Source organism: Thamnophis sirtalis, unplaced genomic scaffold, assembly GCF_051295495.1.
Source record: "Thamnophis sirtalis isolate CommonGarterSnake01/CBP01778 unplaced genomic scaffold, rThaSir2_p1.2 scaffold_6, whole genome shotgun sequence".
In the NCBI taxonomy this organism is placed as follows: Eukaryota; Metazoa; Chordata; class Lepidosauria; order Squamata; family Natricidae; genus Thamnophis; species Thamnophis sirtalis.
This window is the reverse complement of record NW_028261386.1, coordinates 59,884,577-59,908,931: the sequence shown is the minus strand read 5'-3', so window position 1 is coordinate 59,908,931 and position 24,355 is coordinate 59,884,577. Positions and strand designations below refer to the sequence as shown.

Below are 24,355 nucleotides of genomic sequence, written 5' to 3'. Positions count from 1 at the left end.
GGCCATACTGAGGATATTGCACCCAATTTTTGATGTGTATTTTAGGAATGACAAAGTAGAGTGTCCAGAGGAGAGTAACCAGATAATAAACTGTAAGGAAGGAAAATCTTAGATGAGATGAAAAACAATTACTTAAATTACAAGGAAGCAGATTGTGATTGGACAGGAAAATGTAATGCTACACTATTCAACAATAGGCTACTTAAGGAGATAGTGGACATTTTCTGGAGATATTTTAGCACTGGTATTCCTTGTACTGGGCAGGGATCTGGACTGTATGATTTTTTTAAAAAGAACTCTTCCAAATCTTACATATTCTTCAGCAATTGTTTAGGGTAGTATAGGATGCAAATTGTAAAGGTATTGAAATAACTGGAAAAAACTGATCACAAAAAATTCATCTCAAGTGTTTAATTGGAATATACACAAAAATGAGATATGCCTCCATAGAGGCGACAAATTGGTTGTTCATCTAGCCCTCCCAGGCTCCAGCAAAACAACAACACCAACTGCAACCATTTTGTTTCTTCCAGTCTCTACAAAACATCTATAATGCACACAGGATGGTTTGAATGAGTGTCATCTACCGTCAACTAAAGCTGCACTCTCCTTCAGTGGTTAAAACGAAGGGGCTTTGATCCATAAGTAATATTATCTTTAAGTAGTGGATGAGATATAGGCATAGGAACTTTGCACCATTTTCTCCCCTTCTTGTAAATGGGTTTCACACATTCGATAGGATATCTGGTATGGTACCTGTGAAGAGAAGCAGAAAACCATGCCATGAATAAAACTCAAAATCACAGTTTAAAATGTTTAAACTGCAATAAATACTTATGTTTAAAATGCAATACTTATAAAAGGCATCCTCATTTGATTTTTATTAGCACAGAAATGGCAACTAGGGCCCCATGTGCCTCTGTGAAATGATCTAAGCATCTTAAATGATCTAAGCATCTTGAAATGATCTAAGCATCCAAGGTGGCGCAGTGGTTAAAATGCAGCACTGCAGGCTACTGCTAGATCAGCAGGTCAGCGGTTCAAATCTCACCGGCTCAGGGTTGACTCAGCCTTCCATCCTTCCGAGGTGGGTAAAATGAGGACCCAGATTGTTGGGGGCAATATGCTGACTCTCTGTAAACCGCTTAGAGAGGCCTGGAAGGCCTATGAAGCGGTATATAAGTCTACTGCTATTAACTGTGGGCTCTACCTCTTCAGTTTCAATAGCGGGAGTACTTAATTATAATGCTCCTGCCTTGTGCTGCTTTAGATTAGGAATCAGGCAAGAAATAAGAAACTCTGTTCTGTTTCCATATCCTATTAGGTATTGTTCTGAAATTCAGTCAATGGCCATTAATTTCTCATTCATTCATTCCACAATTTCATCATTCCAAAATAAAACCAGGCATGTACTGCTCCTTCAGCAAGGTCCAATTCTGACTGGCAACATCTGTGTATCAGGTTATTCCCTGGCCAACTTCAATCTTATTATTTCTATTTCATCCTTTTCAAACGGTTATCTGGTGAATCTTGGCTGTGTTCACAAGACAGGCACAAGGCAGCTCTATTAAAGTTGAGAAGAATTTGAATTGCCAAAGGAATTAATGTCTGTTTTGTTAAAAAACTTGGTTAAGTTTTCTTAATACAAGAGAATAAGAATTGGCAGGACCATTCTTTTTCACACATTCTGATAAGAAAGTGCAGTGAAGTTCTTTTTTTAAAGTGATTTTTATTGCTTGTAATATAAAAATATATAAAAGAAAGAAAAAACATTAAAACATAATAGAAACTAAATAAATGAGAGAAAAGAAAAAGGAATGAGTTAAGTTGCTTGTGCAATAGGATTCAAAGAATTTTTTTCCTATGAGAACCAAGGAGCTAAGGAAAGTGGATTGGTTATACTGTATCCACTAGCTTCTGAAGGCAAGATTAACCAGAAATACATAGAATCGTCATAGCATTTTGCTCTCAAGGTTTTTTTCCCCCTGCAGAATTTTCAATTTAGTTTAACAAAACTCTCTTTATAAATTCAACAGTGCAGACAAGGAAGTTATCAATAAAATTGCACATATGCATCTCTGGTGGGGAATAATATGCATACACGAATGTTAAGGGCTTTTGATGGAGCTGTGTAAAACTGATTTGCGTCTTTGCTCATTTAGGATGTGCAAAATGGTAATAAAATCCCAATAGCCTCAAGCAGTTGTGAGCATATAAATATGTTCCTATTGCTCCAACCCTTTTCAAAATGAAAGATTCCATAGAAGGTTTTGCTCTCTGGTGCTGTCAAATAAATAATAGCTTAAGATGTAAGCACATTGTAATAGCTACAAAGTTCAGAAATGTAAAAAAATAGACATCAAGGAATTGAAGAAATAATATTGTTCATGTTGAAAATATTAGTAAAGTTTGATTTTTTAATTCACATAATACATTTAGCACAACTGAACTCATGCTTCATTCTAGATATAAAAAAGAGAAACCTGTTGAGAATCATTTGGGAAAAAACAGTTGGAGTTAATAATAGTTAATGGCTCAGTAGATTTTATTAGGGAGCGAGCCTGGAAGAGCAGTTAAGGCATCAGGCTAGGAACCAGCAGACACTGAGTTCTAGTCGGCCCAAAATCAATGGGTCACTTTGGGCCAGTCAATCCTCTCAGCCCTAGGAAGAAAACAATGGCAAACCACTTCTGAAATCTTGCCAAGAAAATTGCAGGGACTGGTCCAGGCAGTCACTAGAAACTAACCCAAAGATATCCCCCACCAAAATATTTCATTACACAGGACAAATCAAAGCCTAAAATTTCTTTATAAATTAAACTTCATAGAGAAACTACAGGAATTTCTACAGGCTTCACTTAAATACATCATAATCTGCCAATCTAATTTTACAGATATTTAAAATGGCAGTGTGAAGTATGGAATATATGCCAATTCCAGGAGGCCTTTCTAAATTGTATTGTGTAGACTGTAGTTATAACTTTCGTTTGTCTCTGTCTGCTTTACTAAAGATTAGAACCGAACTCCCCCTCCCCATTCGAAACCTGATCTATTATCTTGCAAAAAGTGAACTGAACCAAGTTTGCTTATGAAAATGGCAAAATTTCAGAACAGCAGTCAAGTCTAGACTGAAATCTGAAGAGCAGATAAGAATAGAGACGAACATGCTGGATGCTACCTTAGGCTTAATAAAGCCAAAAGCAGTAGATGAAATGTAAAGTATTAAAGTGTGTAAATTAAGTCCAGATCTTTTCCTTATAGTCTTATTTATAATGGCCATTAATGTCTTAAAAACTGGTATGAGGGACAATTCACTAAGTATTGTTTAGATTCCTATGTAATTTTCAATAGTCCTTGTAGTAAAAATAAAACATATTAAATCTTTCATTAGCTTCAGGTAAAGTATTCACTATATAAGCTTTCCTTATTATATTTTCATATGACCATGAATTTGTAATGCATGGATTCAGATTAACATCCCTATTACAGCATATACACAAATTACCATATTATTTTTATGATGTAATTTACCAGGTGCTGATCTTCTCTATATAGTCTAGACATAATTTTATTGCAGCTTTAGGAAACAGATGTTGGAAATGATATGACATATAATAAAATCTAAAAATTATACAACTGGGAGAACAGATAAAGTTCTTAAATTACTTTTAAAGAAAAACTAAATAGATAGAGATAAATAGAAAGAAAGAAAGAAAAACCTGTCATTTTTTACTGTGGGCACACTGGCACACGTTAAAAATGAAATTATGTTTCATGCTCTCAAAAGTACACATACACATTGTACACACACACATTCCTAGAATAGTGCAATGATGGCACAGAAAAACTCCTGTACAGTAAATATGGGACACTGACAGAAAAAGATAGGGGTGGCTGGAAAAACAACAGGCAGAAGAATGTGAACCTGAGATGAAAGCTCTGCTACTTTGATGTACAACTCTTTCTCTTTGTATATCTTATAACAGTGATGGCTAACCTTTTTGTTGTTGCTTTTTTTTGGCTTCCAGGTTAGTGCAGGAGGCTTGCCAGGCCAAAAATGGGGGACAGGGTGCCTGAGAGCCCAAAATGCAATGTTAGCACCCCCCCTGCGCATGCCCCCCACATATGTGCGGCAGGGACCTGAAGACTGGCTCGCCAGCGGGAGGCACATGCGCATGTGTGGTGGAGCTGGGCTCTGAGTGCCATAGGCTGGCCACCATGGTCTGGACAGGGGAAACTTTTACTTTTACCTTTAATTAGTAATTACCAATAGTAATTGGTAAGTGAAGACTACCTGAATTCCTCTAAATCTTGGAAAGCAGTCCCCAATTGTGCCTCTCCTGCCGCACATGGCAATTTCAGGGCCTTGGATGATAGTTGATATATTTAATATTTTTCAAACTACCCCTCTCCCCCCCCCCCAAATCCCAGAAAAGATATTAAAAATAGAAAAATCCCTGCTAAAATCTGAAATTTAGCCAATTTGCTGTCAAACTTCAGTGGTGTGATTTTCAGATTCTGGAGTCAAGGAGTGTTGAGACAAGGTTTCATGCAGTCATCCTCTCATCTGCTACCAGTGGAGAGAGCCAGAACTCTACACCTTCATCAAGGCAGGGCACTGGGCCAAGATATTCAAAGGGTTACTTGTCTCTTTGCTCATGGGAATAATGAGAAGAATTTCTAGGGGAAATGAGCACAGAGAACGGCCTTCAGGTTAAGGCAAAGATTTAATTATTACACGTAAAGCAAAATTTCCCATGAAGTCACGCACTCTGTATGCATGACCTGTCCTTCAATTCGGGGAAAGTTTTAGAACAAAATTCTTGTTTTCATCCTATTCAGGGGAGGGCAATGCTCAACATTTTGAAAATAGCTGGTATGGCACTGGGTTTTGAGTTCAGCTATTACTGTTGAGAACTGGATTAAAATCTTTACTTGGCTATGAGTCTGTCCGGGTGACCCTGTCTTGTTGCCAACTCTCTATCCCTACATGGGGGAAGGACTCTGTCCAGCCATGTTGCAGAAAAGCTGGGAAATCAAAATTGGTTCTGTAGTAACAATAATAACAATTATATTCTGTAATATTTTTAGACCACTAATTCTTGCAACCATTGCTAGTATTTCAGTTTAGCAATGCCTTTCTCTCTTAAAAATGAAGAAATGGAAGAAGAAATGTATACAGGGAATAATGTATTCCTCGCTCACAATATGCTTCCTAAATGTAATTGAAATAAAATGCATCTTGCCATTATTTTTAAATGAGAGGGCATGAAATGTTAGCGCTCTGATTTACACAGTTTTACCATGTCAAGAACCAATGTACTTTCCCTCCAATTACCTTAAAAGGTATATTGTGCATGTGGGAGCAGAGAGCAGAAAGACAGATGCTTAAACACAATCATAACAAAGTTGGAAACAAATTTCCAAACACGAGTCCTGTGCCTTGAAGACCATTGCTTCTTCTGAGACGGCTCTGAATATAGGATGTGGCAGTTTGAGCAGTGTGTTACAACTTAACCCCTAAGAGTTGTGGAAAAAATAAATGTTTAAAAAACATCCACTTTCTCTGCCTTGCTGGCTGTCCCAGAAATCAATGTGGGAGGCACAGGTGGGGGGTAGGCACACAGCCAAATCCACAACTTTCTTGTCCTGGTTGAGATATGGCAATTGTCCAAGAATGAAACATTTTCTCTCTGCAGTCAACAGAGACAAAATCCCAATGAGTTGGAGAAGCGTTCCTAAAAATGCCTCAGCAAAGACAGCTAGCTGTTCTACTAGTTCTACTTACTGTTCCAAAAACTTGCATTTCATTAATGCTCTATCACTTTCAAATACAATTCCTTGTTTTATCCTGTTACCAAAGTTATTCCAACCTGGCTTCCTTACCCACCCTCCAGTTCTGTGAGCTCTACACTGGGAAAGCAAAGGAAAGACAAACATAAGAGCTACCAAAATGAAATCTCTCTTTAGGAACTATACAGCAGTTTGTTAAATTGTTTGGCTTAAATTCTATTTTTGTTCCACGGGGAAAGGAATAGAATTGATCACTGCTGCCTTCATCAAGTAGGCTGAATTCAGACTGTGAAGTTAATGCTAGAGTTAATAAATCATCTCATGAAAGTCCAGAAAGAAGATTTGATAAAAGGAATCCTAGGGAGTAGTAGGTATCCTGTTTCTTTTTAAAGTTTTAAACAGGATCTATACATATACAAATATTCTCTACACACATAAAACATGTTCCTAAAAATACTGTAATTTTCGCACTAGAAGACGCACCGGACCATACAATGCGCATTAAGTTTAGAGGAGGAAAACAAGAAAAAAAATCTGCCTCTGCCTCCCAGCATCCATCTGGTATTCATCTGGCTAGCATCCTTGCAGCAAACTGCCTGGTCAGCTTTAGCACATTATCTCAGCCCCAGCACATTGGTCAACTGAACTGAGCTGCTGCTTACGCCGGGAAATGCTGGAGCCTTCGCTGCTGAGCAGTTGATTGGTAGTTGCATCGGCCTTCCGGAATACTGCAAACAGCTGTTCTAGGCGGTGGGGATCGCCACCGCTCATCGTCATTCAGTAGCAGCAATCCCCGCCACCTAGAACAGCTGATTGGTGGTATTCTGGGGGGGGGGCGGCGGCGGCATTCAACCGGAAATCAGCTGCTCGGCAGCGAAGACTCCAGCATTCCCTGGCAGTGGTGAATGGTGATAGCAGTGACCGGTGGCGGCATTTGCCGCCAGCATCCCTGCTGTAATATTTGCTCTATAAGACGCACAGATATTTCCACCCACTTTTTGGGGGGGCGGGGGAAGTGCGTCTTATAGCACGAAAAAATACCATATATTCTTGTAAAAACATAAAGGCCGCCCAAGAAATAAAAATAACAGAAGCACTTCCAAAATTTATTCAGAATACAATCAACAGAAAAAGAGATTGAGCTATGACCACCACATCCCTGGAAAAGGACAAGGATGCAACCTCAGAGTTTCTGATTTTTCCTAAAGAACAGTGACCCTGGCATTTGGTAACCCCTGCCTTCATAAAGTGCTTTGACATCTCCATGGGAACAAAAATCAAGGTCATAAATAAGGGATTAGCTCCTCTGAACAGACAGCAAAGAACACACACACCAAAAAAAAAAAAAAAAAAAAGGCAATAGGAGGGTAAAGTTTCCCCATTAAGGAACTAGGTGTGAAAGCAGGATGGAGAGGAGAAAAAAGGCTGGAAGATTGGAAGAGAGAAGGAACAAAATTTAGGTAAACTACGAAATGCAGGCAAAGAAAAAAATATTAAAATAAAAAGGGAGAGACAGAATAAGTGCCATTTCGTGTTCTTTTTGTCACCCATTGATGCTAATAAGCTTGCTTATCTATTCTGTAGCTCACAATTGCCAAATGATTAAAAGTAGACAAGATAATAGAAAATTAAAGGGGTGGGGGGGTGGGGGAATGGAAAATAATGAAAGCATGAGGACTAAAAAAGAACAAGATGGTTTGTATGATACGTGGCTCTTTCCTTTTACAGATTCATTATATGTAGGAAAATTTTCCAACTGAACACAGTTTATCAACTAAAAGATCAGTGGGGATACCCATATATTAGGCTTCTACTGAAATTAGAGCATGGGTGTCAAACTTGCAACATCATGTCACCACGTGACGTATCACGACTTTCCTCCCTTCACCAGCATGGGGGTGGGCGTGGCCAGCAGGTGACGCATCTGGCCCATAGGCCGCGAATGTGACACCGCTGAATTAGAGGGATGTTATAGTCCACAAACTGGATCATGGATCTATTTGTTGTCTTCACCCCCTTTAGGCTCAAATACTACTGGAAAGAACATCCCACTGGGATCTGAATCACATATTATCTTATCCCCTCATTTTATTTTATCAATTTTTAGTACTCCCATTGGATCCTTTTTTATTTAACTAATATTTTTCGGAAACTATACAGGTAGTCCTCAACTTACAACCATTTATTTAGCAACTATTTGAAGGAACAATGGCACTGAAAAAAGTGACTTATGACTTGGTTTTCACACTTACGACCATGGCAGTATCCCCATGGTCAGGTGATCAAATTTTGTACGCTTGCAACTGGCATATATTTATGACACTTGCACTGCCCTGGAGTCACATGACCACCATTTATAATCTTCCCCTGGTTTCCGACAGGCAAAGTCAATGGGGGAAGCCAAATTTGTTTAATCACTGAATGACCCACTCAACAACTGCCATGATTCATTTAGCAACGGTGGCAAGAAAGGTTGTAGAATGGGGCAATTCTTCTCTAACAACTGCCTTGCTTAGTGATGGAAATTTTGGGCTCGACTGTGATCATAGGTTGAGGACTACCTGAACTGTTGATTTCGGCCTGCTTCTAAGGATTCTAAAAATTTCCCCTCCCTCACCCACTTAGTAGTCAAAGAGCACCTGACCTGTTGAGCTTAGGTTTGGAAACAAAACCTTCAGGATGTTTAGGTTTATGATCTGGCAGCAAACCTAAAAAGGGGAGTATCGGGGTGGGAGGAGAGAGAAAAAGGGAGAAAAATTAAGCAATTTCCTAAATACACATCCAATCCTAGTATATAAGTTATGTTACGAACTCAAATACAGTTACCCATTCATCTCCAATAAATGGAAATCTTGTTATCTTGTTTATTTTCAAAGCATACGAATCAGCTGCAAATGATTATTTAAAGTGTCTAAAATCATATGGGATAGTAGGTTGATCCCATTGTAGCACTTTGATTTTACACAGAATCTTGGTATACATGCTACAATCCACCAGATTTGTAGCTTCCATTTATTATTAAAATATTATATTTTATGCTGACTTTTAGTTCCATACCTTGATTCCTAAAACGTTGCTGACCCTTAGTACCTAACTTTTTCCCTCCTTATATTTTGTACAATGAAAAAAGATCAAAGAGATCAGAAACTGCTCTGCCTGAGTTTGCTTTGTAACACTGGAGCTAACAGGATTAATGGGATCTTTTGCACAGGGTCTACATTGTTAACCCATTTGCTGATGTATCTTGCTATGGATTGTTAAATGTATCATAAAGCACAACAAAGACTACAAAGTTCTATCACAGTTTAACCGTAAACAGTAAAACTGAAACTTGCTGCGGGGATGTTTGCAAGCAGCGCAAGCACGGTTAGTAAATATAATTGAGAACGATGTTTTAGAGAAACTAGGATTCATTTTTCCCCAGCTGGTTCTTATACACACAAAAGAGAAACAAGGAAACTGAAAGTAGTTACCTGCTCGGTGAGCCATTTCCACGCACATTGCAATCTTTCTGTGCTCTTCGTCACAAAGGCCCGTGATCTTACGAGATATCATCCCTCCTGTAGAGGTTATGAACTGACTTAGCAGTAGGACGTCCTAAGGAAGCAAAACAAACAAATCCAGAAGTACCATTATCAGTTAAGCTCGCACGTAATGGGGACGCAAAAGCTTCCGAAAAGCATTATGAAATTAGCCATCTGAATGTTTCTGCATAAACCACATGTGCATCACTACCAAATATTTTGTAAATTATTCCCTGATGGTGCTTAGAAATGCAAAGGGTGATACATGAAGCCATGAACGGCCAAAAGTTAAAGGGTATTACTATGAGCAAGACCTTTAGTTTTCACTGTATTATTTTTAGATTAATAACATTCTCTTGAATTGCATGCCTAGTGCATAGAATTTTATAACTGCATATCGTAAATGGATTCTCCATGCCCTTACAACAGCTAAAAGATGGATATTGCAACATTAGAAAGATAAATACAGTATACGGCCAATTTATTCAAAGGATTGAAGATCTTGCTTACCCTTGCTATTTATGAGTAGATTGCCTACAGATGTAGATTTTGTATGGATAAATAAAATATGAGACTCATTTATACAAAATTCAGCAAAAAGGATGATCATCATCTAAGTGCATTAAAAATGAATACATTTGCCTGTTTGCATTAGATAATTATATGTAGACTTATAATTGTTTACTATTGTAATGACATACTCTATATTTTATTTTATTTTGATGTATTTTTTCACTTAATTTTTAAGCACTTATTATAACAGAAGTTGGAAGGGAGTTAGAGGTCTTCTAGTCCAACCCCCTACTTAGGCAGGAAACCCTATACCATTTCAGACAACTGGTTGTCCAATGGTTGTCTTAAAAACTTCCAGTTAGAACAGTTATAACTTCTGGAGACAAGTTGTTCCACTGATTAATTCATCAGGACATTTCTCCTTCGTTCTAGGTTGCTTCTCTCCTTGATTAGTTTCCATCCATTGCTCCTTGTCCTTTGAAGAACAGATGGATTACCTCTTCTTTGTGGCAACCTGAGATATTGGAACACTGCTATCATGTCACCTCTATTCCTTTTCATTAAACTAGATATACCCAGTTCCTGAAGCTGTTCTTCATGTTTTAACCTCCAGTCCCCACATCTTTTTTACGTCGTGGCGACCAAAACGGAATGCACTATTCCAAGTGTGGCCTTACCAAGGCATTATAAAGTGGTATCAACACTTTATGTTCTCTTCATTCTCTTCCTCTGTTAACACCTTTTGTTTTGCCTATTTTTTTTGATGATGTACATATCTTTGTGTTTTGTTTCTTTTTTGGGTTTAACTTTATAGAGATAAAATTGATTTAAAAAAAATAACTTGAGAATGCTCTAATTTTCTAGATACTTTTAATTTTTCCCAACTAATAAAAATATGATTTTAAACTGGGGTTTTCTTCAGAAAGAGAAGGCATACAACACTGCAACCTGTCTTGGAATGCATTCCTGGGCATTCAACAAATGTTCTCAGGCAATGATTATAAGTCAAAGCAAGCCACAAGAAGCATTTCTAGATGTTCTTGGGTGAAAGTATAACTAGAATATTTAAAGTTACTAAATTACTATTACAAATTTATACAGAACTAAGACAAGACATGGAGTAATCTAATACTAAACTTAAAAAAACACATTAACATGAAAACGTCGCTCTATACTGTTCTAAGATTGTTCTCCACTGTATCTAAGAAATATAAAATTCAAACATAGCAGATACCTGTTCTGGAAATGTATCTATTACCTACTTATTTGTCATGATTACTGAGTTTGGAATCAAGCAGCCACAATTTAGAAGAATTACAAGCAGAATTATTAATAACGTAAACTAATCACAGGACAGATTAGTTTACTCAGCCAAAAATAACCTTTGAGCAATGCTAAATCTCTCCTTTTTGCCTCAGATGAACTAATATTTGAAATGTATAGTACACATGGATCACATTAGGAGAACGCCCAGCTTGCGTACACACAGCTTGTCTGGGGTAATGCAAAGCCCATCTAGAACTAAGGTTGATAAACATACAGATCCTGAGGCTTCTTAAACTCACAGCCATTTTATCTTACCAAGGTTCAGCTGAAGCCTCAAGTCCTTTGTACATGATAACTGCAGAAAGATTATTATATGCAAAAGGCGGAAATGTTGGACACCACCCACAATGGAGGAATGGATGGTGAGGGTGATGGAATTTGCTGAGAGGGTCAAACTGATCCCTTTGATCAGAGAGAAGCCATACTTATTTATTATTGACTGGAAACTCTTATAAACTTTGTGCGTAAAACACAAACAAGTGAATTTAGGATTTCGATGAAAAAACCAGTTTACAAAAAAAAGACTGCTATGTGGTAACCATAGAATATGTATAAGTAAAATGCACATTTATATTTAGAACTGTGGTAAAAAAAAATAAGAAGCTGCTGTTTTATACATCTTTCTTTTGCACTTTTGGCTTTGTCTTTCTCCCACCTCCCTTACCTTTATTCTATATTACGTAGTTTGTTAGTTTTTAATCTTTTTAACATTTTTAGTACACAGACTCCGAGTCCAACAATGTAATATTTCTCACTTAGAGAAATGCTACAAGGCAATGCAAAGATACAGTGTTTTAGGGTAACAGAGAAACAAGTGCAAAAGGGTTAAAAGAAAAAAAAAGTATTCTGGCAGAGATTAGCACTGCCGTCATGTTCCATGAAATTAACACCGTGTGCTAATGGGCAGCCAAGACTGCAACTACAGCTTGACTTTAATCACTGGGCAGCTCCTGGGAGAGGCTGAACCCAGATTCCCACCCCTGTAATCTGTAGGATCTGATGAAAACAACTTGGATTGAATTAATTTGGAACTCGCAAAGCCTGGAGTCCGGTCTCCATTCTCCACTGCCAAAGTGAGATGACATTTACTCATGGTCAGACTAATTGTGTTCCAAGCAAGAGAAGAGGAAATAAAAGTTTTGCCTTCATCTGGACAGAGTATTTGATTTCTGCTGCTAGGTAAACAAAATCCATCATGAACAATGTATTCTCTGGAAGCAGAAATCTGGCTGCAATTGTGGGCAGGACCAATACCCAAGGCCACCTGGATTCCTGACAAGTGCTAATAATTTGACTAAACGACCTTCGGGATTTGTTTGTACAACCAGCACACTCTTCTCATCCCATGCTATTATTTTGGGTTGCACAAGAGCTGCTGCTTATTGTAGCGATCGTTTGGCAATTCTAACCACCTCTGTTTCAAACCAAGCCATCTTTAAAAAAAAAAAACTTCTAAACATAATTAAGTAACTAGGATATTATTAAACTTAAAAAACTCCAATAAAAACAAAAGTTCTTTTTTATCTTCAAAAAATAATGAACTTCTTTTAATTCTTTCGATGCCATAAACTTTTCAAATTGTCTAAAGTCTCCTGGTGTGCTGTTACTTAGGGAAAAAAGAAGATGGTGAGGTTTTAATTGCAGGACAAAGCAGAGAATGAGTTCAGGGCCAGGTTCTGAATGGAAAAATCACTTTGTCTTCAAAAATCACTTCAGAAGCTCTGTTTCAAGGGCCCCATGGACAGGGTCTCACTCACATTCGCCAAAAGAGGAAGGAGAAAGCAGCTGGAATAGAAGCGGTTCTCCTTGTTCATGTGCAGGCTAGATTACGCCAGAAAATCACATGTTCCTTGTCCTTGCATTAAAGCACCTTCATAAGAATTTCCAATGATCCAACAACTATTATGGAGGAGGTATGTATTCCGTTAAAAAGCTGACACAAATAGCTATGGAATACTTACTTCAAAGTATTCAAATCTCCAGTGCTAGGTGAACAGTGCCCAGAGAAAGAGAGTCTTGCAAGAAATGTTTTCTGCCCATAACTGTTCAAAAATTCAGGATTTCAAAACTGGTGTGTGTGTGACCATTTATAATATTTTGAAGTCGAGTTTTATTTTGCAATCTGATGTTTTATGCCAGTCGCCTAGTTTGCTATTTTTTTAAAGTGCAATATACTTGGCTGGGAGTGGGGGGGGGGGGGACAAATGTTGCAAAATTGTTTGGGGCAGCCCAACTATCTATTATAAAAATGAAGGATTTCTGATATAACATTTGTGTGGAGTTAAAAGCAGGGCTGCAAATTCTCTTTCCTCCTATTTGATGGGCATAATTTATCCTCTTTTGGAATAAGACTCGCTGTTAGGAAAGCTTGATGCTTGGCTGCTTGGAAACTATGCTTCCCCATGCACAGTAAAGAGTTGCATTGCCAAAATATCCAGTTATCTTTTTTTTGTGATACTGAGGCTGCAGAATCATGGGATGGATTATAAACTAAATAAAGTGACACTGCACATTAAAAAAAAAAGATTTGTATTCAGCCTTCCTTAAACAATGTTGCTAAAACTATTTAATAACTTTCCCTGAACTGCCTTTTAATCAGCCAGGGACACAGCTGTCTAGTTTGGATTAAATGTCAATTTCTTTTTCTTCATCCAGTCCATGATTAATATGGGTCTTCAACAGTTTATGGTATTTTACTCTTGAGAATTTTAACTACAGCTGGAAAGATCTAGATTGTCTAGATCCAAGACTTATTCACTGGAAAATAGAAGGGTAGACCTATAATACTACTTTTTATTTATTTATCTTGGAAACCTTATTGCCCACTCACCAAAAATTGCTGGAAATAGTACACCTCCAATCCTAATTAGGACTTCATTTTCTTAAATGTGTAATCAGTCACAAAATCAATGATTTCATGAAATAAATTATATAGTTCCAAGAATGCTTGTTCAGTATGAAATCCAAAACATGCACAAGTCATATTACATTCAACAACATTGCTGGTTAGCAATGTGAAAATAAATGGAGCTCCAACAATCAACAGATTTTAATTCTGCTACGTACATAATTGTTCACCAATGTTCCAAGAAGAAATTAAAAAAACTATTATTCCTTGGTCTTTCTAGGTAAGATTGGGGTAGATTTCAGTTTTAAGATGTTGGAAGTCAGTTAATGTAAATAACTTTATAAATGTCCTAGATTCCCATTCTAGAAGATGCAAACCTTTTCCTGTCATATCATGTTACTATATTTATGAAAGAGATCATTTTGCCAGCAAACTTGAGTAGAGAGTTTAACTTATACATGCTGATCTGTGGACAGTACAGTTAGAGGTATATTAACATTGCGAATACTACATATACACATTATGAACATATCCTTTACTGCAATTCTCTCCCTCTGAAAAATTCCTGCCAACTACCATGATTACAAAAGAGCTGGCATTTTGCTTGCTAATTTAGTTTTTCTTTTCTTTTCTTTTCCTTTTGTGTGATGCCTCAAAGAATGTAAATTATTATTTTCAACTAAAAACAATGTTCTAGGCATTAGGTTTTGCTGGTATGTAATTTAGTAGTAACAAAGCCTACACATGTAATTTTGCTTCTCAGCAATCCTGACATTTTGTGCAAAGAGTTGACCTCTAAGACAGTTGATTATTTCATTAGACAATACCAGACATACAATTATGAGAATGATTTAGAAATAACTGGACACACACACACACACACACACTCTTAGTGTCACAACCCCTGGTATGCCCCAATTATGGGAGGAAGCTAACTGCTTCCATTATCTGTCAATCGGCTCGTCACAAGAGTCCATCACGACAGAAACCCAATATTTTACTGTTGCCTTTTGTACATTTGTGTTGTATTTTTGCTGATAAATAAATAAAGGGAGACTAGTATAGATCTATTTCAAGCTATTTAGCTCTCATCAGCTAGCCATACCCTTACTGGGATTCAATGTATATGTATGTATATATGTATATGTATGTATATATATATACATACATACATATACATACATACATACATATATGTATATATATATATATATATATAACTTTATCTTCAGCAGGAGGATGTCAGCATGGCTATATTTTAGCAAGTAATAGAATAAAAACTCACCATATAATCGTACTTGTGTTTCAAGTTCCAGCGACAAATAGGACAATTACCAGAAGGATTTGGAGGGCTTGGGATTTCCACATTGTCTATCATTTTGCCTTCGATCTAAAATATTAAGAGCAAACTGATGAGGGAAATTTTGAGTCCAAGTTTCAAAAACTGCTGTTTGATTTTCTACATTAATTAATTCAGCACATACAACATCAATACATTGAACTGCAGAAAAGGATAATTAGACTTAGCTGTTACCAACTTACATTTCAGAGAATGAACTTGAAAAAAAGGGAAAAAATACTTTGAATTTTAAGTAGCAGTTTGCAAGTATCACTTTGTTCTGGAATACTAGAAACAGATACTAGTGATCCTGTCTTAGAAAGGAGACACATTCTGTCTAGTTAATTAACTCCTCTTCAAAGCAATAGAGCCCACAGTCCCACCTAATCATGCTCTAACTTATCTCATAATTGCTTCTTGAATTACTAGAATGTTGCACATTTCCCAAAGCTGTTCCACTAACTTTAAAATATCTAAAGTTATGGGAATTCATAACATGTTCTTTGAGGTAGTATTTTAACAAAAAGTTTAATTGACAAAAGGCATTTTCTGTCAACTAGGTTCCTATTCGTATTCTAAAAGAAGGTCTCAGGACATATTTGCAAATTATCATGGACATAATCACGAAGTATTTGACTTGGAAATCTGCTGCAAAAGATATTTAATCATTTTCTGGGGAAGATTTAAAGGCAGAAGTTGGGTTTAAGATCCAAATGCTAAATCCCTTATTTTTATTTTATCTTCAGTCCAATAGGGTATTTCGATAAATAAAACTCGTCTTCTGAAAGTGCTTTAAATTTTGTTCTTGACCTTTTTTGATACCAGCAAACCAGTCTTGAACATTATTTAGTACTGCTAATTAAAAAAAAATAGAGATAGAGTTGTAGGAATACTAATCCACACATACATAGACAAGGCTGTCACCTCGAAATGACTTATTCATAAAGTGGGTAAATAAAATGAGTTATTAGTTAAAGCCTCAAATTGATTTAATGTGGTTATTAGTACACAAGAACTATATTCAAATGAATCAATTAATCAGAATAGAACTGGAAGGAGTATTCTAGTCCGGCCCCCTGCTTAAGCAGGAGACCCTATACCATTTCAGACAAGTGACTATTCAATCTCTTCTTAAAAATGTCCAGTGATGAATGTTAGTGTCACTTAGCCCAAAAAATTGTATTGCAATTTAGACAGCAAAAGTCTTTATTAAACAACTCCATATGAAGCATAATTACTTTGGAAAGGTCCTGAAAATTAAAGTGTATGACCATGACTTCACCACAAGTGTTTTCACAAAACGATGCTAAGTGCTGGATGGGAAAGCAATGCACTTTTCTCACAAAAGAATTTTCTTTTTGCCTTTGTTTTCAACTTGACATTTATGACACCAAGAAAAGAAGCAAACTATCCAGGCAAACATTTTCAGATTACAGTAATAAACCAGAAGAGAAATAAAAATAAACATTTGCAAAGCACATTTAATGTTATCTGTGTTATGTTCTTAACATCACAGAGTATTATTTTTCTTGTGAGTACATTCAATCAACAGCAATACTGTTTCAGTAGAAACAAAGAGGGTCCTAGAAGTTCATAATCTTTATTCAGACTTGCAGACATCCCTATCCTGTAAAAAACTGTGGTTTTTACTGAAGTAACAAGGAATTATAATAACAAGTTCTGAGGACATATTCAGAAGGTTAAAATAAGGAGTTAGGTAAGCTTTGTTCATAACCATATCAAGATTTAAATGCATATTTATTATTCATTGAAGGTTACTGTTCCATTTTTCAGTTGAAAGTTAATGGTTTATAAAAGTTAATATTTGCAATTCAGAAAATACAGCACGCTTACCGTTGTGACGTTCCCTTCAGTAGTTTCTACAACTGCAAACACAAAAATGTGAAGAAAATATTAGATATATTTAAATACAATAAAAAACTGGGGTGATGAAGAATATTTTAAAATTGCTGTGATCTAGTAATAAATATAGTATTAGAAAATGAAATGATATTTGAAGAAGTTAATATGAAATCCAATACTCCAAATATGTTTTCTAATATTACTCCACAAAACTGCCAGAGTGGGCAACAAATTCAATATATATGAAAGGGAAGAAAGTCTGCCTATTTTCCAGATTACTGAAACATTATACATACAGTAATCATCAGCAATAATTATGTGAAAATAACCTGAACCAATTAGCCTATCAAGTATTTTCAGGGTGAAAATAATAGGTAGCATGTACTCTTCTAAATAGCTTGCCATTCTGGGGAATGTGGGGATGATCCTTTCCTAAGTGGAACAACTTGATATTCTGGGGAACAGAGAGAAATAAACAAGCTGAAAAGTGTCTATGACACAAGCGATGGAAGAGTCATCACAAGGTACAGTCTCTTGTCAAAGTTTCTTATCATTATGGCTGTGGGGGCAGCAAAATTTATCCTCTTTTTCGACATCTCAGAGAATACTTCCTAACAGTTCAGCACTTTTCATACTATAAAGGATTCTTCTTTTATGATGCATATTCACAAATAGTGAAAACATATTAATTAATAAAATAATTATTAGCTGCATAATTCAGAAATGGTTATTTAATCACCTACAAAAATGGGAAGTTATTTATTTTGTCCTAGTCAATGAATGAATTTCAAATCCTGAAGTTAAATACACAAAAAGCTGGGTGGTTAAGTATAATCCATTTTATGTGTGTCTTTTTTTGCTCTTGTCTAATAGTTTCAAGTACCCAGAGTGTGTATTCCTGTCTCCTTTAGAAAAGGTAACAGCTCAATTTCAGGAATGTTTCTTTGAAAAATCTCCCTCTCCGCCCCAACGGTTGAAAAGAATTAAAGCCATGCATTCTGGAGTAAAGGGGAACGGTGAAACTTCTCCTGTATCCAGTGTTTTCCTTATGTGCTGATGGCAGGGATTTCTTCTTGCCCTTGTTTTCAGCTAGGATGGGGTCAATTGTTTCCCCTAACAGATTCTTTTCTCTGTACATTTTGTCCACAGACTATACTGACTGAGGGTCTTTGATGCTCCCTGAACTTGATTGTTTTCTTGCAGACATTTCATTACCCAAACTAGTGTAGGTTTTATTATGAACTCAGCAATTACACTTTGTGATGTGAGTAGTGTCAGCTAGATTCTGTGAACAAGAAGATGTAGCAGAAAGTTTACTAAAAATCGGAGGAGGGGGAGAGATGGAGTAATTTCAAGATGTGAAAATGCTGTTGTAAAGTAGCACTGTTAAAAGATACAAAAATGTCTGCATATAAGAGTGAACTCCTGCCCACTTGGTTATATGAAATTGAGAGGCTGGTATGTTGGGAAAACACACATACTGACTCTAGGGAGAATAGAATGCTTAGGAGACGGTATGATAAAGAACAGATTGGGTAGAAAATGAATACTGCAGTAAGTTCATTAAGACGGTTTTGATCACATAAAAAGCATGAATGAGAATTCAATGGTAAAACAAAGGAGGATTAAATGGGTTGAGAAGAAGTGGGACACTGGTACATTATTGTTAATTAGACTTAATGAGATCCTCAATCAAAACAAAACAACACAATAAAAATGGGAGAAACAGCCAAAGAGAATATATGAAACATGTGGACATGACAGAAGCAAAGATAACAGGCCTAAGGCTCTTACTATTTGCAGGGGAACTCTCTAGAAATCAAAGTGGAACGAATCAATGTGATACGGGAGAAGCTGCCATGAAAAAGATAGAATTTGAAAATGAATCAAATCCCTTTAGCTATGGAACAAAATAAATAAAATCTCACATGTGAGATGCAGCTTAAAAAAACCCCAGCCTTTAGAGCAGACCTGGGCATTTTATGGCCTGCAAGTCACATCGAGTACTTTGGCTGTCCCTGTCCAGCCCACACTGTTGGTGTAATTGGCAGGGGGGGGGGCATTGGTGGCAGGGCATCAGTGGAGAGTGAGGCAGCATCAGGGGCTCCCCACAATTGCCTCAATTTCACATGTGGCCCCTTGGGAAAATTAATTACCCACCCCTGCTCCACAGCAATCAATGATATCAGGATTCCTGCATAGATTACAGACTTACTGCATTCTTACACCGAAAAGCTAAAGTTGTGCAGTGCAACATCATAATATGGAAAGAAAAAACACAAAAAACCCCACTATGCTTAATAGGAATAAATGAAACATATTAAATCAATGGAAAATATGTAGGACAAGAAAATGGGACAAGCACATCCTTATGCTGAGTCAGATCATGAACCCCAGTGTGTCTTTCAATGGTAGCAGTTTTCTGGGTTGCAGTAAATGTTTTTTTTAGCCTTAATCTGGAGAAGCAGGGATTCTCTCTCTCTCTCCCCCTCCCTCTCTCTCTTTTTCTCTGTATATACACACACATACAAACAAACGTATGGTCTACTATTAAACAATCTCCCTCCCTTAAGAAAATCTTGGATCCTTTTAATGGACCCAATGAATTCTAGCACCACATCTGAATTAACACTGATCTAGACATTTGATACTATTTAAAGACTATTAATTCCACATTCTTACCATGGCAGCTTTCCCCAACTTATACGCGCTGCCCGCCCCCAATCATCATCCACAAGGGCCAATCCATTGCACTGTCTCTATTATTTGCATCTATGTTTACACCTGAACATTTTAATTACAGGTAGTTCTCGATTTATGACAATTGAGGCCAAAATTTCTGTTGCTAAGTGAAACATCTGTTAAGTGAGATTTGCCTCATATTACAACTTTTCTTGTCACAGTTGTTAAGTAAGTAACACAGGTTGTTAAGTGAATTGGTTTCCCCATTGACTCTGCTTGTCAGAGCCAATGTTATGATCTTGGAACACTGCAATTGTCATAAATATGAGTCAACTGCCAAACATCTGAATTTTGATCAGGTAACCACGGGGATGCCGCAACGGTTAAGTTTAAACATTGCTGAAACCTTGAATGGTCACTAAACAAACTGTTGTAAGTAGAGGACTACCTGTAGTTTCAAATGCATTTGCTACAACAGGGTGAATTCTCCGACTATACAGACCCCGGAGGAGAAGGAGAAAGAAAAAAGATGGTGAAGATAACCCCAATAGCTGTACAGGCATAGGAATTTTACAGATTTGTGCACTTGGTAGGGTAGTCTTGCCTTTCTACCTTGCATTAGCCGTGCATCCCAGGGATTACTAGTACGCGCACCGACCAATCCACCCACGGGCTCTAAGACCGTAAAAACTGCACTTTTGTTTCAGCGGCTGCCAGGCATCCTCACCTTGGAGGAAGGCGCCCGGATGCTCAACCCTTCCGTCCTCGGCCAGCGCTGCACCCCGGACGTTGGTTTTGAAGCATTTTACGTGTAGAAAGGAAACATCAGCACTCACCCTGCCGGAGTCCGCGAAAGGGAGGGCGGGTCCAAGCGTTCCCCAACAAGCGAGGCAGAAGCGGTGTAAACCGAGAGAGAAGCCCCACGGGAGCCGCCATCTTTAAAGTACGGAGGCGCTTCCTCTTCCGTTTTCAGAGTCCTCTCCGATTGGACAAAGGCGGTATCCGACTCCGCCCCCCCCCCCCCCCCCGGAACGCTCCCGGGTAGAAAAGCGTGGCTGGTGTTTCGCTCACACCGGCGGGAAGCCTTAAAGCAAAGGTCTTCAAATTTGGCGACTTTAAGACTTGTGGACTTCAACTCCCAGAATTCTCTAGCCAGCTGGCTGGAGAATTCTGGGAATTGAAGTCTACAAGCCTTAAAGTTGCCAAGTTTGGGGACCCCTGCCTTAAAGTCCCCCCCCTCTCTTAGAGGCAACTGGACTTTGTTTCTCTTTGAAGATGTTTCTGATCAGCTTCTTGGATGAGAAGCGAAATGTCTTCAGGCAAAAACAAAGAAAGTCCAGTTGCCTTTTGAAAAAAGCACCTTTGGGAACCCATGACCTGGGAATCTGCATAGAAACCCGGCGGGAAGCTTTCTTTGGGGGTTTGAAATACGTTTGTGGAAGTTTAGCCTTTTCCGATACGACAGACCAGGATCTCATCCATGAAATGCGTTTGCTCTAACAATGGGGTTAGGAAGCCCCCTTTCCCTCATTGGAAGGAAGGATGGGGCAGCTTTTGGATTTTACTTCCCACGTGGATTTTGTGGATTTTTCTGCGTGGATTTCATATTTTGTAAATACGATCTCAAGTTTAAACACCGAGATGCTGCTGTTTGTTAAGCATCAACGGTTTTAATTCTTAACATCGCTAATTTTATTTTCCCACACAATTTTGAGGAGGGATAGGAAAAAGCCAGTTAGCAGATATTTAGACAGGCAAAGGAGAACGCAAACTTTTTTGGAATTCATCACAAAAACTGCAAAAAAATGTACTTAGGCCTACATGTATGTGAAATTACCATTTCCAGCTTTGAAAAAATTGCATTTTTTTTCAATTGCGATATTTCCCCAACAAATCTGTCCAGTATTTTCAAGAACGTGTTAGTAATACTATACAATCAGCAATGCAGTTTTCAAATTTTACTATAGAAACACGGCCAATTGTGATCTACAGACTTCAATGATCAGAGATTTGAAATGAGTGAATCAAACCTGATTGCTAGAATCAGGAAATAACCAAATCTAGACTGTTGAATCTTATCAATGGATGAGAGAAAGAAAACAATTTACAGAATCACAATAACATGAAAGTTTGAATAACTTGTTGGAAAACAGTCAACACTCCCCCCCCCCCCCCCAAATACTCCAAAAGCCAGGCAATACTTATTTTAATGCTATGCCTACTGGACACAAGGTAAAAAAAGGAAGACATATTTCCCTTTGCTGGACACTTGGTAACCCTAGGAAAGGCTAAAAATACTACATAAGAGCTCATTCACACATCCCCCTAAAACAGTTTGCTAATGGTTTTTCTAGGGCAGGTCCTTGTGATGCTGACTTCCCTCTCCAGCTGCTTAACTAATTATCTTGTTCTTAATCTCCATAGCAGTCTATGAAAAGAGGGATCTCAGTTGATGCTCCCTCTGAGGCCTTCCTGCTTTGTTGCATAGCCCTCCAGCACAGATAGGGGCTGCACAGCCCACCAGCACAGAAATGGTTAGACACATGTCTGCCATTTTTGGATAACCCAAGGCACAGCTTCAGGACTATCCCAACTCTGAAATGCTAGCGGAGTATGTTAAGGGATATTAGCATGATGTGTGGGGGCAAGACTGGCAAGAAGAATTACTTGGTGTTTCACTGTCAAGTGATCTGTAACCAAAAGATGCTTTAGATCAATATATTCAGCCTCAGCAACTTTAATAGTCTAATAGTCTAGTCTGGATTTTTGCAATTCTAATAGCATAAAAATTTAGATAACAAGTTGAATACCTGGACATCTATCCCTATTTGCTTTTTGAAAACCACCTTTTGTAATGTTTTAAAAATATATTTGATCAGAAACAATTTGGACAATTTGGAAATATATATAAAGAGGATGGGTCTTACTCCATCTATCTACAATTCTTTAACAATGATTTTGACTCTTGGCCTTAGTTTTCCAACTGTATCAGGATAGATGCATCTGCAGCCTAGAAATGTAATTTCTGAAGATTCCTGTTTAGAGTTTGAACCAAAGGAATATCTCTTCATATAAACAGCTTAACATTTTACCTGCCCAAATGACAAAGTCAGTGTTCTAGGAATTCATATCAAAATATAACTCTTTTCCTGGTAAACTGGAATAGATGGAGTTTTTGGAAACAAGCACACCATTAGATTTCTACATGGGAGAATTTCTATATGCAGTACCTAATCATAAATATTCAAGCTGAGCAAACAGTTTAGCTTCATGTGTAATTCAGTAAAGAAGGGAGAGGTAATTCCTTTTAGAGTAATGGAAAGAGAAAAGAAAAGCATGTCACACAGACAATATAAAATGGAAGGGAAATATTACTGGTTTTGCTTATGAGCAGCTCTCACCATCACCAATAGAACAACAGTGATGATACTGTTTTTTTTATTATTTGGATAATGAAGCAAGATGTACCCATTATTTGAATAAAGATGGGGAATAGTAAGGCAGCAACTCTCATCTAGATTTAATTCCTGTTAGAGAGCTGGGTTAATATCTCGTGTTTCCAGTAAATCTAGTTTTCCTGCAGATGAAGCTCTGGGAGAGCTATCTCATGCTCCTTTGCTCAGCTATTAACATTGCTCCATGTTGGATACCTCAGATTGCCTTCAATCTAGGGGACTAACAGGTGTGTCTCAATGTGTCTCTTGTTTATTTCTGCAGGTAAGTGTGCATAAGCCTGCCTTTTATCATCTTAGCAGAGGTAAAATGTGTTATTCTTCAGGTGTTCAGCACATTCCGCCCAGCTTAGTTGAATGGTCCATTGGAAATTTTCCCTTAGGCCCATCCTTTTTCTTTACACTTTAGAAAGTTTGTTTTCTCTTATGTAAAACCACTGTTGCTTGAAGTCACAAGTATCATCTTGCAATTGACTCATGGCAGAGATTAGTTTGTATTACAGTATGACAACAATTCATTTCCACCACTGTTGACAAGGCAAGTAGCTACTTACGAGCCTAGTTTAATACATTTTTCATGGTTGTTGTTACACTTTCCTCTTAATGGTGATATAATTAAAAGGGATTGTGCATAGAATTACACTTAATTGAATGCAAATTAACTGTTCTTGTAGCAAATTGGAACCAGGAGAGAGCCTGAAACTTTATTTATTTTTCCTTATCTGATTGGAGTGGATTTTCTTTGATTGTTAAGTATAAGTAATTTAGTCCTCAGGGTAAAAACTCTATGCCAACTTGAGCAAAAAGCCCTTTAAAATGTAAGCTTATTGTATTCAGATCCCCCTCTCCTAGTTCTGAATTTGGAAAGATTATATCTTTAATCTTCCCCTGAAGAAGAGAAGAAAGAGAATGCTTGAACTATTCCTTGTACATTGGAAGGAAGAAAAAAAGTGTGCAGTTTTCTACAGTTATCGCCATCAGTCGTGACTTGAGGGTATAGAGCCAGTGAAAACTC

General features: G+C 37.5%; 1 protein-coding gene across 1 annotated transcript; it reads right to left on the bottom strand.

Moving 5' to 3' along the window:
• Window positions 1-396: 396 nt before the first annotated feature.
• On the bottom strand, window positions 397-20,864 carry MRPS18A (mitochondrial ribosomal protein S18A). The gene is made up of 6 exons (XM_087717947.1): window positions 20,725-20,864; window positions 17,198-17,229; window positions 15,290-15,394; window positions 9,267-9,390; window positions 8,438-8,501; window positions 397-756 (listed from the first exon to the last, which is right to left on the bottom strand). Exons 1-6 carry the CDS (start codon window positions 20,822-20,824, stop codon window positions 612-614), a joined length of 570 nt encoding a protein of 189 aa, XP_087574073.1. The 5' UTR covers window positions 20,825-20,864; the 3' UTR covers window positions 397-611.
• Window positions 20,865-24,355: the final 3,491 nt, after the last annotated feature.